Source organism: Micromys minutus (assembly GCF_963924665.1).
Source record: "Micromys minutus genome assembly, chromosome: 25".
NCBI classification, from domain to species: Eukaryota; Metazoa; Chordata; class Mammalia; order Rodentia; family Muridae; genus Micromys; species Micromys minutus.
The window spans coordinates 24,136,097-24,151,674 of NC_137960.1; the positions used below are offsets into that span (position 1 = coordinate 24,136,097).

General features: G+C 51.3%; 1 protein-coding gene across 2 annotated transcripts in view; it reads left to right on the plus strand.

The window, feature by feature from the left end:
• Positions 1 to 15,578, plus strand: part of CDH23 (cadherin related 23) — a gene marked incomplete at its 5' end in the record, with an annotated part of 329,115 nt that overhangs the window by 248,943 nt on the left and 64,594 nt on the right. For both annotated transcript variants that reach the window (XM_080938106.1, XM_080938107.1), the window contains 7 exons: positions 543 to 678; positions 2,278 to 2,666; positions 4,811 to 4,912; positions 8,140 to 8,289; positions 8,588 to 8,716; positions 9,797 to 9,925; positions 10,591 to 10,818. In XM_080938106.1, the coding sequence (XP_080794232.1) occupies positions 543 to 678; positions 2,278 to 2,666; positions 4,811 to 4,912; positions 8,140 to 8,289; positions 8,588 to 8,716; positions 9,797 to 9,925; positions 10,591 to 10,818 (1,263 nt within the window). The remainder of the gene's footprint in view (positions 1 to 542; positions 679 to 2,277; positions 2,667 to 4,810; positions 4,913 to 8,139; positions 8,290 to 8,587; positions 8,717 to 9,796; positions 9,926 to 10,590; positions 10,819 to 15,578) is intronic.

Consider the following 15,578-nt stretch of genomic DNA (forward strand, 5'->3'; position numbering starts at 1 on the left):
AGAGAAAGAGAGACAGAGATAGAGATAGAGAGACAGAGAGACAGAGACAGAGCTAGAATCCCATCCCTAGTAACATACTTCCTCTAACAAAGCCACACCTCCTCCAACAAAGCCACACCTCCAAATCCTTCCCAAACAGTTCTACCTACCAAAGACCAAGCATTTAAACATATGAGCCTATTGGGGGCCATTCTCATTCAAACCACCACACTCATGTCTAGCAAGCATTTCCATGAGCCTGGCATATTCTGTCTTCCTAATCACCTCAGGAGCAGTGTGGCACGAGCCATAAGTGGCATTACTATTTCATGCTGGAGAAACTTGACCCCCCGAAAAGTGCCACGGGTAGTCATTGGTTCCTACAGGTTAGTGCAGAACCAAAAGGTGTCCGAACAGCAGCTGCAAGCCAAGTCCTGTGTGAGGAGCCAGGCCAGATTCAGTGGGTAATAAGGCAGGACTAGGTCCTCCAGAGGGAGCAGGGGCCATACCCTGGTATGCCAGTCTCCCCATTTCCTGTACTGAGCCCTGGCACATATCCGCAGGTGATTGTGTATGTGGAAGATGTCAACGATGAGGCCCCTGTGTTCACACAACAACAGTACAACCGCCTCGGCCTTCGAGAGACAGCGGGCATCGGCACCTCAGTCATTGTCGTCCGAGCCACCGACAGAGACACTGGTGAGGCAGGCAGGGGGAGCCGGGGATGCCATTTCTCAGAGTGAGCCTCCTATTGTCAGGAGCCCTATCATCCTTAGACCTTGCATGCAGCCACACCCAAGCTCAGGAGGGGCTCCTTGGATGCTATTCACTCCATACAGATGCCCAGGCCCCAGAGGTTTAATCAGAGAAGTTATCCTGCCTCAATGGCCAGAAGAGTAGAAATGTTTGCACATGCAGATTAGTCATCCCAGGGCCTGGCGTGCCCAGAGCTTGGTACTTGCAAGCCTCCTCACAACCCGTCCTTCCTGTGGGAAGTGATAGGCTTGGAAGGCAGCCCCAACCTTGCAGAGGTCCTCACAGCTACAGTGGTCAGTATAAAGTGAAGGGGGGTAAGATTCCAGGATACCGCAGCCTTCTCCTCTGAGCCTGTGTTCGGTTAGGAGAGGGCTTTTTCCTACCACACGGTAGTAGGAATATTTGAATAAATCCAGGTTCGGGGTTACTACCCACTTCAGTGGTTTATGTTCCGAGATGAAAGACACACACACAGCCTTTATATTTTAATATGCCTCAGGCAGCACAATAGCTGGGCAGCTGCCTACCCTCCATGCTATTAGAATCTACCTCCTACCGACAACTCCAAGATTCTACTTATTTCTATGTTCCATCTTGGCTGCTCTTGACCCAATGGGCCACGTTCTCTTGGCCCTTTTACATGGTGTTTCTCCTTCTCCCTCCTGTGCATTCTTCTTCTTCCATGGCGGCTCTCTCCTGCATGATCTTACCCTTTCATGGAGGCTTCCACCTTTCCTTCCTCGTCCTCGCTGGGATTTATTAAGATATTCCTACCACACCACACTGCTCTCAAAGAGACTCCCAAACTCTTTGACCTCTGCTGCCCTGGCTGCAGCCCAAGCCTCTTGTCAGTGGCCCCAATAGTCCCCATGCATCCTCAGTGTCAGAGATAACCTGCCTTCGAGGATGAGTGACAGAGACAAAGGTTTTGGGATCCATAGCTTGTTCATTCTCTAAATGGAATATCAGCACAGGGCCAGGGGCACCATGAATTACCAAGGCCTCTTCTGGCGTAAGTAATCCTTTGAAAGGCTGGTGAAAGTCATGGATGCCTTCGCCAAGCTGAGTGGGTTTGTGCCTGTCTCCTTTTCTATACTCCCAAGTTGTCTGCCTCATGTCTGAGCAGTGGTATGTGGAGGGGTTGGGGGGAACTCCTTAGCCCTGAGATTCTCTTCCATGGGGACCTGAACAAAGGCTTGGCTGCTCTGAGGGTCCTAGGCTTTCTAGGTCAGATCACTACTACAAGGTACCTGACAGGTATTTAAATGTAAATTATGAGACTCCAGGGGCAGCATCAGCTCCTCTGCAGATCTCTAGTGCCAATACCAAGCTCCAGCGTGGGTTAATGGTGTTCTAGGGTCTTGCCATCACTTTAACCTCTGCTACCTCCTCTGCTACATCTTTTGGGGATAGTGTATGCTGGGGGTGGGAGGAGGGAACAGCCAAGGCCTCTCAGGAGCGGCCCCTGGTATAAAGCACTGAAGAAGCCACAGGACAGCCCCCACCTCCATATGGGATTGCACAGTTTGTGTCTTCTCGAAGGGGACGGTGGCCTGGTGAACTACCGCATCCTGTCGGGCGCAGAGGGCAAGTTTGAGATTGACGAGAGCACAGGACTCATCGTGACGGTTGACTATCTGGACTACGAGACCAAGACCAGCTATCTGATGAATGTGTCAGCCACAGATGGCGCGCCTCCCTTCAACCAGGGCTTCTGCAGTGTCTACGTGACACTTCTCAATGAGCTGGATGAGGCCGTTCAGTTCTCCAATGCCTCCTATGAGGCCGTCATCATGGAGAACCTGGCTCTGGGGACGGAGATTGTGCGGGTGCAAGCCTATTCCATCGATAACCTCAACCAAATCACCTACCGCTTTGACGCCTATACCAGTGCCCAGGCCAAAAACCTCTTCAAGATAGATGCTGTCACGGTAAGGAGGCGGGTGGCCACGGTGGGGCTCTCCCCATGCAGCATGTATTTACTGGGCTCTTTCTTGATGTACAGTTATTCCTCAAGATAGATATCCTTCTGGTGTTATACTGAAAGCCAGTCCATCTGGTGTCCTTGTTATTAGACAATGGAAGTTATAATAGGAAAAGCCAAACACTTTCCTATTGTTGTAACCAGTTAATACTGCTCAGATCAACCCGGTGGTGGCAGCGGTGGCACAACTTCCTAGCTACCTGCCCCAATATTCTGGGTACACACACACACACACACACACACACACACACAGCCTTCTATTTTAACATGCCTTAACCAGCTCAATGGCTTGGCACTTCCAAACCTCCACGCTGCTAGCACACTCCCCTCTGATATTCCTGAATTGTTACTTTCTAAAGCCGTCCTGGTCCTGGCCGCCCCGGACCCAGGTCTGCAGCACTCCTGGGCCACGATCCCTGACGCTTACGTGTTGGCTGTCTCTCTCTGGCCTACACTTTTCAGCCTGGTATTTACTCCTTTTCTGGCATGGTGGTTCTAAAACCTTCTTCTTCCCTCGGCCCCCTTGCCCACTAATCCTAAAGTCCTGTCTCTGTCTCCCTGCCTAGCCATTGGCCACTGGCAATTTTATTTACCAGACAAAGCCAACAGGGGTGGGGTGGGATGGTGTAGGGACCCTTAGCATCTTTTATGCAGATTCTTGTGCGATTTTTGGGAACCCAATTAACATAACACATAACGCAAGCATTAGACCAAATACATACTTTCCCCTCTAAATTCCCACTGCCATAGGCTGCTTCTCTAGGGTCTTACTGCCCGCTGGGAGAGTTGGGTCAAGTCTGAACAGCTCTGTCGGGTGGGATCTGTAGGGCCATTGACAGCTGCCAGTCTGCCCTGCTTTAGGTGCAGGCCACCAGCTGTTCAGCCTGTTCCCTGGTTAACCTGCAGGAAGAGTCCCCAGGACCCTCCTGAGCTTCAGGAAGATGGTTACAGCCACTTCAGAAACATTTTACTTCCTTAGGGCAACCAATTCCAAGACTACTTCAAAGGATTCATGCTCCTTCCAGACACAACCCAGTCCCCTCAAGAACCTCTGTAATCCCAGTTCTCAGGAGGCTGAGGCAGGAGGATCTAGATCTCCAGACCAGCCTAAGCTACATGCCAAGACCCTGTCCCTAAAAATTAAAATAAAATAAAATAACCTCCATATATTCATTGTTAGCCCAGAGGTTCTCCCAACCACACAGGTCAGAAGATTTTATGATGGCTCAGCATGAAGACATAGTCTATTATGTTCAGTCTACGTTCCTTTCCTCTCCCTAGATGCTCCCATTACCAGGAAATTCTAAGAAATTGTGTGTTCTGTCATATTTTCTAGCCTATCATTATCCAAGTAATCTTCTTTCCCTTTTTACTTTGTCTGTTAGGAAACTCAGATCTAGCTCTTTCCCATCTCTCTAGTGCCTGTACTAAGCTAGGCATCTGGTACAAACGCTCCTTACCCCTCCCCCACTTGATTTAGTGGGTCTTCCTCTAGAATCCTTTCTTTGATGATAGTCAAGGTACAAATCTCTGCTGGCCAATCTAATGGAAGGGCGTGGTCTGACATCCGGGTCAACCACGGCACAGGAGGGGGTGGTATTGGCAACCCCCAGGCCTCCTGGAAGGCAGTCTTGCTTGTGTATAGACTCCCAGCAAGTCAGGCCAGCCTCTGCCACATGCGGGACCTACCTTTTGAGCCAAGTAGTGTTGATCTGATACGATGGCCTGCCCATGTGCTGCTTTTCCTGGCCAAAGGTGGATGAGAGCCACTCACAACTGCAGTATACCAGGCCTGGCCCCGGGAGAGACTGAGAACGAAGGAAGACCAGGGGGGGGGGAAGGGATGTAGGAACAGTGTCCTGGGGGAGGGGGAGGGGTGCCACTGGGTCCCCCAACCCAGAGAGGACATGCTTGAGGGAAGTAGGGGACCCTTGAAGAAGAGGTGGCTGGAATCTGATGGGACATAGGAGCTGTGCCAGGACGATGGAGTGGCCATGGCTGGCGGAGTGGGGTGGGAGGGATGGTGGGCTCCAGCAGGAGAACAGAACTACCATCTGATGGTGATTGTCATCCTTCACCCTACCCCCACAGGGTGTGATCACAGTCAAAGGCTTGGTGGACAGGGAGAAGGGTGACTTCTACACATTGACAGTTGTGGCAGACGATGGTGGCCCCAAGGTGGACTCTACTGTGGTGAGTGGGTCCTGGGTGACAGCTCCTCCCCCACCCAGTACTTTCCAGCACCTGACCCATGGCTGGGGCGAGGGCAGTCTCGGTGGGATACCTGGGCTAAGACCTCATGGGTGGTGGGTAGAAAGTACCAGGCCAGCCACTAACCCTCTCTTTCTGTTTTCTCTCCCTTCCTGCTCCTGCTCCGGCTGCCTGCAGAAGGTGAGTTAGCCCATGAGCCACCTCACACCACTGGAGGTGCACAGACCTTCCCTGGAGATAGGGCTCTCAGGGCAGAGGGCTGTCAAGATGACGCAGAGAAGAAAGGTGATTGTGACCAAGCCTGATGACCTGAGTTTGGTCCCTGGGACCTGTGTGGTAGGAGGAGAGAACCCACTCTAAGTTGTCCTGTGACTTCCACAAGATGCCGCGTACTGTGTTTGTGCTAACCCGCCCCCACCCATACTCACCCGACCACCCCAACACACGCTAAACCAGTCAACATTGAAAAGGAAAGGAGACACATGAACATTCACAGCAGGCCTTCCTCTCAGACCCCGAGGGACCTCTGCAGCCCGTCTGCTCCCCTCTCCCAAGCTTTGTTCTCCATGTTCCATCCAGTCCCTAAGTGTGGTAACAACCACAAAAACCTGAGGGCTCCTCGGTGGCTCTGTGACAAAACAAAGCTGCTTAACTTCTCTGTGCTTCTCTTCCCTCCTTACAAGGACATTCCTGACAACAGCCTTGCCCTTCTCAGAAGGGGTGGCAGATCTCAGAAAGAGAGAGACATACAAAAGAGGGTGCTCAGGACCAGAGCCCAGGAAGTCCCTGAGATGGTGGCTGTGCCCACAGGGCAAGCCTTATCACCAGGACTGTGTGCTAAGGAGTGTCCAGAGTGTCAGACAGAGCCCCAGAAGGGCTAGGCCTGAGATGGAGTTGAACAGGTTGGGGGTGGAATGGGGCAGAGGGGCTTTGACCCTCACATACCTAGCTCTCTTCAACTCCTGGGGCAGCAGGCAGGCACCCCATGTCCTAAATCTCCCAGCAAGAGTCTTGGAGGGTATAGGTGGGGGCCTCTAAGCAGACCTTAGTGTCTTCCTGGGGATCGTGGGCCTAGCTGCCCTTCACCCTCAGTGTCTGCTGGGTATCCCATGAGAGTGTGGTACTACTCTGGTGCCCAGGCAACCCTTTTTTTCTGATGTGGGTGGTAAGAACTTCTGACTCGCTCTCCCACTTGGCTGTCTGCTCGCTTCCAAGAAGCAAGACCTGCTCTTATGCCCCAGATATATAGCCCAGATGGCCCGGTGCTGCTTGAGATGCTAGGGTGTATGTACAGAAGCTTTAAAGGTGCTACAATTTCCTCTCAGGGGCCAGGAGCCAAACCGCAGCTCACCTCCACCTGACTCCTTCCTGCCTCAGTAATGGGGGTAGGGTGGGGGGGGAGGCCGGAAGGAAGTCCCCTGAGTTGCATACTTGGGTACTGGGGGATGGGCAGGAAGGTGAGGTTCTGAGGCTGGGAGATGAAGAAGGAGTCCTCTCTTCATCTACCAGAGCTGGTTCCCTTTCCCCCCACACCACGGTCACCACCAGAGAGTAGCAGCCACAGCATGGTTATTAACTAATTATGTTGGGCCAGGCTGGGGTGGGCCTGTGCTGGCTGGGCTCCCCATGCAGCAGAAACCCAAAGCAGATTTAACCCTGTCTACACAGCATGAACTAGATTGAGGTGGGGAGGGGACCCTGTCCCAGCATCACTGTGACATAATGTATGCTTGAAAGATGTCAGGGGACGCTGGGGTGGGCTTACCTAAGGTCACTCAAGCTGAGCAGGGGGGTTAATGCAGCCAACAAGGAAAGGGCTTTCTGGTACAGGGAACAGGGTATATATAGGCCTTGTGGTGTGGGGATTTTGATTGGCCAAAGAATTTGAAGGGCCAGTCAGGCACGTACGCAGGACATCTCTCGCTGCCTGGTTTTGCTCTGAGCATGGGGTAGAAGACATCATCGTTTCCTTTTCCCATAGCAACTTGCTTGCTTAGCAGGCTCAGACTACTCCCTGGTAGACAAGTACAGGCTTTACTGGGGAAAGGCTGAGTGTCCATCAGACAGGAAAGACAGAGGAGGGACAGTGACGATTACTATAAGCCACCTGTACCTGTGTTTGCTCATTTCCTGTTTCCTGCATTCAGCGCAGTGTCTCTTCTAGGCTCAGAAGTTTTCCGCTGAGAAAATGGAAAACCATAGAGGTCCAGCAACTATGTGTAATGTCACACAGCCAGCAGTGGAGGAGTTGACACTGACAGCAGCCTGATGATGCCTTGGGGGTGGGGTGGGGGGATTGAAACCAGGAAAGGTAGCTTAATTTGGGGTCAGGGTGGGTCATAGTGACTTTCTTCTGTAGGACAGAAATGACCCACAGGACCGTGAGCACTGTGCATACCAAAAGCAGTCAGGGGATGGGATCCAGAAATCACCACCTAAAAAAGAATGGTGCAGACTGGCCTGGGGGTGGGTGGAACAGTTTGAAGCGGTTCTTAAAACCCAGGTGACTTCCCAACCTGTCCCTGGCAGTGAATAGAGCTGTGTTTCTAGTTTCTGTGGCCTGTGATCTTCCTAGGACAATTCCTAGGTCACACCCATATTGAACCTTTTCTCTTCCTGTTTTGGTGCCTTCTCCACCCGGAGATCCAGACCTCGGACTTGAAAGAAAATGCAATTTTCACAGAGCTTCTTTCCCCACTGGGTTACAGTAGCCTCCTGCTCCTGGCCTGGTTCTTTCTCTGTAATGCAGAGCTGTGGGTAAGAAGGCCGCGACGTGGCCAGCAGCTATGTTTCAGACAGCCTGCCCAGGGTTTTCGTTTCTCTGATTCATTGGCTTATTTCATATACAAATCTGAACTCCTTAATCTTCCAGAAAAACAGGATGTGATGTCAGCCAGTGCCAAGGAGGTATTCTAGCCCGTCATTCCCATGAGCTGTCCCTGTCCCCCCCCGCCCCCCGTACCACCTCAGTCTTCAAAGCCCCTCTCTTTGCTGATTTGGCCCTGTGATTAGTACACAACACACACATACACACGCACACACACACACACACACACACACACATGCATGCATGCAAGCACACGGATATTGCTCAGAGAAGCTGGGATGGGTCTTGGGGCTTGAAGGTTTGCTCAAGGCCCCTGCTGACCTCATGGTCTAAGGATATCTTGGGAAAGAAGCAGGAGGTGGCTGAGTGTGTCTGCCCCCAGGTCTACATCACCGTTCTGGATGAGAATGATAACAGCCCACGCTTTGACTTCACCTCTGACTCAGTCATCAGTGTGCCTGAGGACTGCCCGGTGGGCCAGCGGGTAGCCACAGTCAAGGCCCGGGACCCTGATGCTGGCAGCAATGGACAGGTAGGCATCAAGCAAGGGTCTACCCAGGCTGTAGGGTGTTTCTTAGTCCTCAGAGACCATCTGAGCCAGCAAGCTTCATGTCAGCAAGCAGGAGTGGGTGCTTACATGGGGAGATTCGGGCCATTCTCCAGGCTCCCAGGCTGCTCTGCTCCCAGGACTGCGTAGTTGCTAGGTGTCTATGGCCTTGGTGGGCCTGATCCCTTCCCTTGGCATGATCTGGTCCTTCCAGGAGCCTGGAAGAAGAGAGTCATAGAGCATGGAGGCAAGGCAGCCCCTTCCCTGTATCCTCTTTCCACAGGTGGTCTTTTCCCTGGCTTCTGGTAACATTGGCGGGGCCTTTGAGATTATCACCAGCAATGACTCCATTGGTGAAGTGTTTGTGGCTAAGCCCCTGGACAGGGAGGAACTGGACCACTATATCCTCAAGGTGAGCATCCACTGTCTCCACCTGGGCTACTCGCAGCCACTTAGGAGGGAGCACACCTCGCAGAATACCCTGGCAGTCAATTTCTCTGCTGTTACCAAGTGATATATGGCCTGTGATCCCCGGAGAGCTAAGCACAGGAAAGCTGATGGGGAGAGGGTGACCTGGGACAGGGTTCCGTTCCCAGCGGAAGCATCTGAGGGGGCCTCAAGGGTCAGAAGAGCCAGACGTGACGACATATGTACATGCTTATAAATTCAGACACTAGGGAGGTAGCAGAGACCGGAGGATCCGCAGTTCAAGGTCATATTCTCAATGATATCTTAAATGTGAGACTACCCTGAGCTACAGGAGACCCTGTCTCAAACAAATAAATAAATAAATAGATAAACAAACAAACAAACCAGCCAGTAGAATGCTTGGTGAAACTTCTTGTGGGAAGGTGACCGTGTCAGGGACACAGCAGGACCTTGGGAAAATAATTTCTTCTATCTGGGCCTCAGTTTCCCCACATATGCAATGGCCAGAAGAACCCCATCTGGCCTGCTTCTGCTGCAGGGCAAGGCACCATTCTGACTAGAATGGCTTCCTAGGCCCTGGGCCTGGCCTATGCACCATGAATGTCCAAGCATCCCACATCAGTCCTCTGCAGAGGCCGAGAACCTAGAGGCCACCAAGGCAACACTGAGCTCCACTACAAACTGGCTCAGGGTATCCTCATAACTCCAGAAGGCTGCAAAAGAATATTCCAGACCCTCTCTCTGCTTACCAGAGACCCAAAGGGCTTGAATCGTATCTCAGACCTAAGATCAAGGTAAAGGGCTAACATAGCCCAAAGCACAGACAAGTCAGAAAAATGATGCATTTATACACTGAGTCAAAAGCCAGGTAAATCTGACAAGATGTAGGCAAGAACTGCCTGTAGCACAGGCAGAGGGGAGAGCTTGGTGGTGGGCACAGACCGAGATTGGTCAGTGAGTCTCTTGGTTTTCCCAGGTCCTCCCTATCAAGGGGGCAGCCTCTGGGCTTTATAATGCTGATTCCATAGTTTGATCCTGATGGCAAACCTCCTCCTCCTCACAGGTTGTGGCTTCTGACCGTGGCACTCCTCCACGGAAGAAAGATCACATCTTACAGGTGACCATCCTGGATGTCAATGACAACCCTCCGGTGATTGAGAGCCCCTTTGGATACAACGTCAGTGTGAATGAGGTAAAGAGTCCAGGTCACCTGCAGCTGACCACTCAGGGTGGACCATGGATACAAGCCAACCATGAGAAAGCCATTCAAACGTCTTCTTGGCCCACTGGTCCCTCAGTCCTCAGACTAGAGATTGTGAATAGATACAGCCCCAGTACCCAGCCTGGTGATATAGTTTTGTGGTTAAAAAAACAGAGACCCTGGGATGGCTTCTTTTTAAAACAAACATATTTGTTACCTGGCACTAAGGCTGAACAACTTGACAAAATCTCTTTCCAAGCCTTGCCAGGTCATAGTGTGTGCCAGGGGTTGCCTATGAAGGAAGGTGTTTCAGGGTACATTCCTGCTCTCAAGGGACATCCCCACAATAGCCTCTGATTGGCTGTGTGGGTATGCATGTGTCCTTCTCCTGTATCTGAAATTTTCATATGTGAGTATGAGCATCCAATCTGAGCTCACAGGATTGGACCAGAATCAAGGGATTCACACAGGACCTGTTGTGTAGGAGGTATCCAAAGCATGCTGTCTACCAACATGCTGATCAGCCTTAACCGTGCCCCAGGGAACACAAAGCAGAGCTTCCAGGGGGCTGGGTGAAACCTCGGGGCACCAGGAACAGAGTTTAGGCTTTTCTCTCACTGTGGGCCCAGTATAACTGCTTCCTGCTCTCCTACCAGAATGTGGGTGGAGGCACCTCAGTGGTCCAGGTGAGAGCCACTGACCGTGACATCGGGATCAACAGTGTCCTATCCTATTACATCACCGAGGGCAACGAGGATATGACTTTCCGTATGGACCGTATCAGCGGAGAGATAGCCACACGGCCTGCTCCACCCGACCGTGAGCGCCAGGACTTCTACCATCTGGTGGTCACCGTGGAAGATGAGGGCACCCCCACACTGTCGGTGAGCAATGGTGGGGGATGGGACAACTCTGCCTCCTGTGTGCGGGAAGCCGGTGATGGGGCTGAAGCTCCTCCTAGCCCTCAGACCATTGATACTTCCTAGTGTGTATGCCATAAGTTCACAGGCCAGGAGTTCTCAGGGCAGATATATGCCAAGCAGGGGGCTGGTTCTCTCTAGTCTGCATTAGTTCTGAGTTTCTGACCATCCTCTGGTCAGTAAACAATATTATCAGGGGTTTTGAGAAACAGGACTTATGACCACACTGTGCACTGCAGGGCCAAACTCAACTGTAAGGCAATGCAGACCTCTGGCCCTCTCCCTGCCCCTGTTATCGAGACATTGTCACAACACTGGGCATGGGAGGTGCTGATGGCTGTAGTCCTGTGTGGGTATGGGTGTATCCCATGTTTGTGCGGCGAACAAGGCCACATCCCGTGGTTCTGTGATGCCCACGGTTATTAGAGCTGGGGAAGGAGGTGTGGCTTGCAGACTGGATGGAGACTGTGCTAGTGGAGAGGAGTGGTCTAGGATTTGGAACCTTGAAAGCTGGCCAATCAGAAGCTGCCAGGACCTCCCCTTTGATACCTGGAAAAGGTAGACAAGACAGTATTGGGGAAATTGAATTAGGGAAGATGGAAAGAATCACGTCTGTAGCTGTCACAATAGTTCCGCGGTGAGGCAGATAAAACCCAGCAAGGCTTTGATTTTCAGGCAGGTGATGTAGACTGAGCTCCGCCAGCCAGTTATGGTTTCATCTGGGGCTCCTGTCCTGTACACGTTGCTTTCATGGCAACTGAGCAGGCTGCACTTCTGGCACTGGGCTGGGCAGCCATTGGAGGTGATGGGGACAGCTCCTCCCACTGGCAAGCCTGTGCCTGTTCAGAAGATGCAAGGGGGGAGAGAGCACAAGAGGCACAGGAGGCCCAGTGGTTGCCAGGCTCGGGCTGGCACAGGGTCCCTTCTGAGACTTTCTCTTGGCCAAAGCAAGTCATAAGCCATTCTCCATAGGGTGTGCCCTCGGTGGGGGTAAAGATTGTATACATTTCTACTTAGTTGCTCTCTGCCCCCAAAAGATGTCTTTTAGAGATCAACCGTGTCAGTGGTCCTGAGGGACGAGCAGGTCTAGGCTGGCATTCATCGGGAGCAACGCTGACCAAGGGGTAGGAACTGGGCTGACAGTCCCTGGAACACACATCACATTTCGAAATGGAAAACAAGCCCTGCCTCCTAAGGAGCATCCTCATTCCCCAGGCAGCTCGGTGTCTTTGCTAGCTCAGCCAGTGGGCTAATTAGGACACGAGTAACTGAATGGAGGTGGGGAGGCAATTGGGACGATGTGAAAGGGTGACGTTTTAATCATCTTCAGTGAGACACTTGCCTACAGGTGGCAGAGCTTCAGCTAAAGTCATAAGTTAGCTTGCATTCTTTCAAGTACTGTCTGGATAATCACGAACACTGACTTTGTGCTCAGCAACAGTTGCTGTTTCTTGGACTTCTTAGTTGGAAAAAAAAAAAAAAAAGCTGACACTTAGTAGAAGAAAAACAGAAGGAAAAAAGAAAAAGCAAAGTGGGGAAATCCATTCTTTGGAGTGTCCTGGTTTCTTAGCATAGAAGAAAGAGCTCTGTGTTATTTTATTTTCTTTTTGAGATTTTTTTTAATGTAACCTAGGCTGTTCTAAGCTCACTCTATAGCTGAGAAGGTCCTTGAATGTCTGATCCTCCTGCCTCCACTTCCAAAAGCTGGGGTTATAAGTGTGTATCACCATGCCTGGTTTACACGGTACTGGGGATTGAACCCAGGATTTATGAGTACAGATATGCTATGGGGAGGGGAAGTCCACCAAATGATCCATATCCCCAGCTCTATGACTTGAAATCACTAGTGTCACACAGTAAAGACCTGGATTGACCTGAGAGACAAGTTCAGAGCTCTTCACCTCCACCTGGAGATGAGGGCACTTGTCCCGTCTCTGCTGATCAGTCCTGTGGAATAGCCAAGTACATCCATGTTATGGTCTGAGCATCAGCCCACCAAGAGGTGGGTCTCTGGCCTGCAGCCTAGCTCTAGGCAGTGTTCAGCCTCTAACGGTGCATCCTCCTTAGCTGTTTTCTCTGGGGAGCTATCCATCCTTTCAGCCAGCAGCAGCAAGACCATACCAGAGGCTAAGAAACCATAGACAGACAGTCCCGGGCCTGCAGAAAAAAGACACAGGATAAAATTGATACTCTGTGCATAATGTGACCCAAGGATGGGAGCTCGGAGCCAGGGACCAGGAAGGATTTCTAGGCTATATCATTACTAAAAAGCATACATTTGTTTTTTTTTCCCCCTGTGGGTAGAGGGAACATGTATATGGGCACACGTGCACACTGCCACAGGATGCTTGTGAAGATCATAGGACAATTTACCAAAATTGGTTCTTTCCTTCCACCACGTGGAAGTTTGAATTCAGATCACCAAACTTGTTTACAAGTGTCTTTACCAAATGAGTCATCTCGCCAGCCCAAGGGTGTTATTTGTAGCATAGGGCTTAGGAGTCAGCTGCCAAGAAGTTCCCAGTAACCCAGAGGAACCCCTGTGTCCAAACCCCTCCCCTTCTTTCTTTGGGTAACACCCCCTTGCCTCCCAAAGCCGGACATTCCTAGCCACAGCCTTTAGCCAGTATCGTCCAGACAGGGACAGCTGGGCTGCCAGGACCAGCTGGGCCAGCCTCAGACCTGCTACACAATGACCTGCCACCCACCAGAGGAAACCATTGTATTGCTTGGAGCCTCTGTTAGCTCTGAGCTACAGGCAGGAAGGACAGAACTATGGCAAGGCCCAAGTGGCCATCAAGGGGCCCTGTAGAAGGAAGGGCAGGGTCCAGGGAGGAAGGACGAAAGGCGATGAAGAGGTCAGGGGCCAAGTCCTGGCCCTGAGGCACCTTGGCAGGAGATTTAGGAAAGAGGGTGGCCTCTTTGACATATGAATGACAGCCAGCAACAGGAAATACAGTCTCAGATAGCCCTGACTTCCTGGTTACTGGGGGATAAAATCTGTACCTACCCTGTCTGCAGGCCCTGGCAGTGGCTCTAAGGTGGGTTGTGAGCTGGGAACATCACCCGAGCAGGTCATCACATTCTCTAAAGAGAGCCTCTGCAGCCGGGACCCTGACTTCCCAGGCTCTGGCTCTGCCTCACTCTCTAGGTCCCCTATACTAACCATTTTTGTGTGTTCACATCGGGCAGGCCGACCTGTCCCAGGCCAGCAAGAGTAACCCGGTCATTGGCCTCTTGCATTGACTCGTGTTTTCAACCAAACATGCTGTAGGAGAACAACAGGGTGGGCAGTCGGTGAAGCAGCATCTGCAACTCACCTTCCTTGTTGGAGGACCACTCCCCAGATGCCGCCATACAGCCGGCTGAGCTTCTAGCGTTCAGTGGTCAGAGGAATCCCCACCCCCATGGAAACAGGCAGAGTACAGGGACTACTGTGTCTGCCAGAAATCCCCAGGCAGGAAGGAGGTGACAGGAACTGGTGTGGAAGGAGCCTACACACTAGCAGAGCTTCTCTGATCCACGAGAAGGTCCGAGAAGACGGAGCATCAGTAAGAGTGGGTTCATCCCTCAGCAGCCCAGAGCGTACAAGTTGAAGTCAGTAGCAGGTCATGAACGAGAAGGCTGCTTGGTTCACAGACAGGACAGGGGCTAGGTCTGAGAGGCAGGAGAGCCAACATTTAGTCCCACCAGACACAAGACATGAGCCTTTCAGAACCACCATTTCCTTCTGCATTGAGTGAGGATGGTAAAAAACTCTTGTTTGGGGGTGGGGGTGACTCAGTGCTTGCCACACACACATGAAGACCCGAGTTCAGACCCCTAGCACCCACAAGCTGTATGTAGTCGATAACCCCAGCAGTTGGGGGTGTGGTGGGGCAAAGACAAGCAGATCCCCAAAGCTCACTGTTCAGAGCCCAGCGCTAAGCTCCAGATTCACAGAAGGGCGTGCCAACAGTATGAGACAGCTCAGCAGTTAGAAGCTCTTGCTCGACTTTCAGAAGATCCCCGTTGACTCCATCTACGTGGCAGCTCACATTATCTATACCTCTGTTCCCAAGTGATCCCGTGCCCCACGCCCCGGCCTCCACAGGTGCAAGGGACACACATAATACTCATACAGACATGCAGGCAAAATCAAACAAATAAAAAAAATGCACATAAAATTTAAATGCTAAAGATGCTCAGTCGTGGGGCGGGAAAGATAGCTCATGCAGTTAAGAGCTGTCTTTTAATTTGTTGCTCTCGCAGAAGACCTGGGTTTGATTCCCAGCACTCACATGGTAGCTCCTAGTTACCTATAACTCCAGTTCCCAGCGTTCCAACAGGCATGTACATGACACCTATGCATGCATTCAGGCAAAATATTCATAAAGTAAATACATCTTTTGAAACATACATTGCAAAGGAATAGAGGAAGACACCCAGTGGTGATTTCTGGCTTCCATGTGCACACACAAAAACATACACATGCATACTTTATACACATATATACAGAAAGACTTTCAAGGCTGACATGGATAAGGATATCAAAGAAACAAAAACACATGTGGAAATCTTCTGGGCAGCATATTTTAACAAAAAAAGATTAAGATATGGGCATCCGTACAGCCATTTCCTCTTCCCAAGTCCAAGGCAGGCATTATTAATCAATCTCAGCACTTTCTTATCAGCTGTGTCCTTATCAGAATTCCTCTCACTATACTTTCCAAGCAGCCACAACC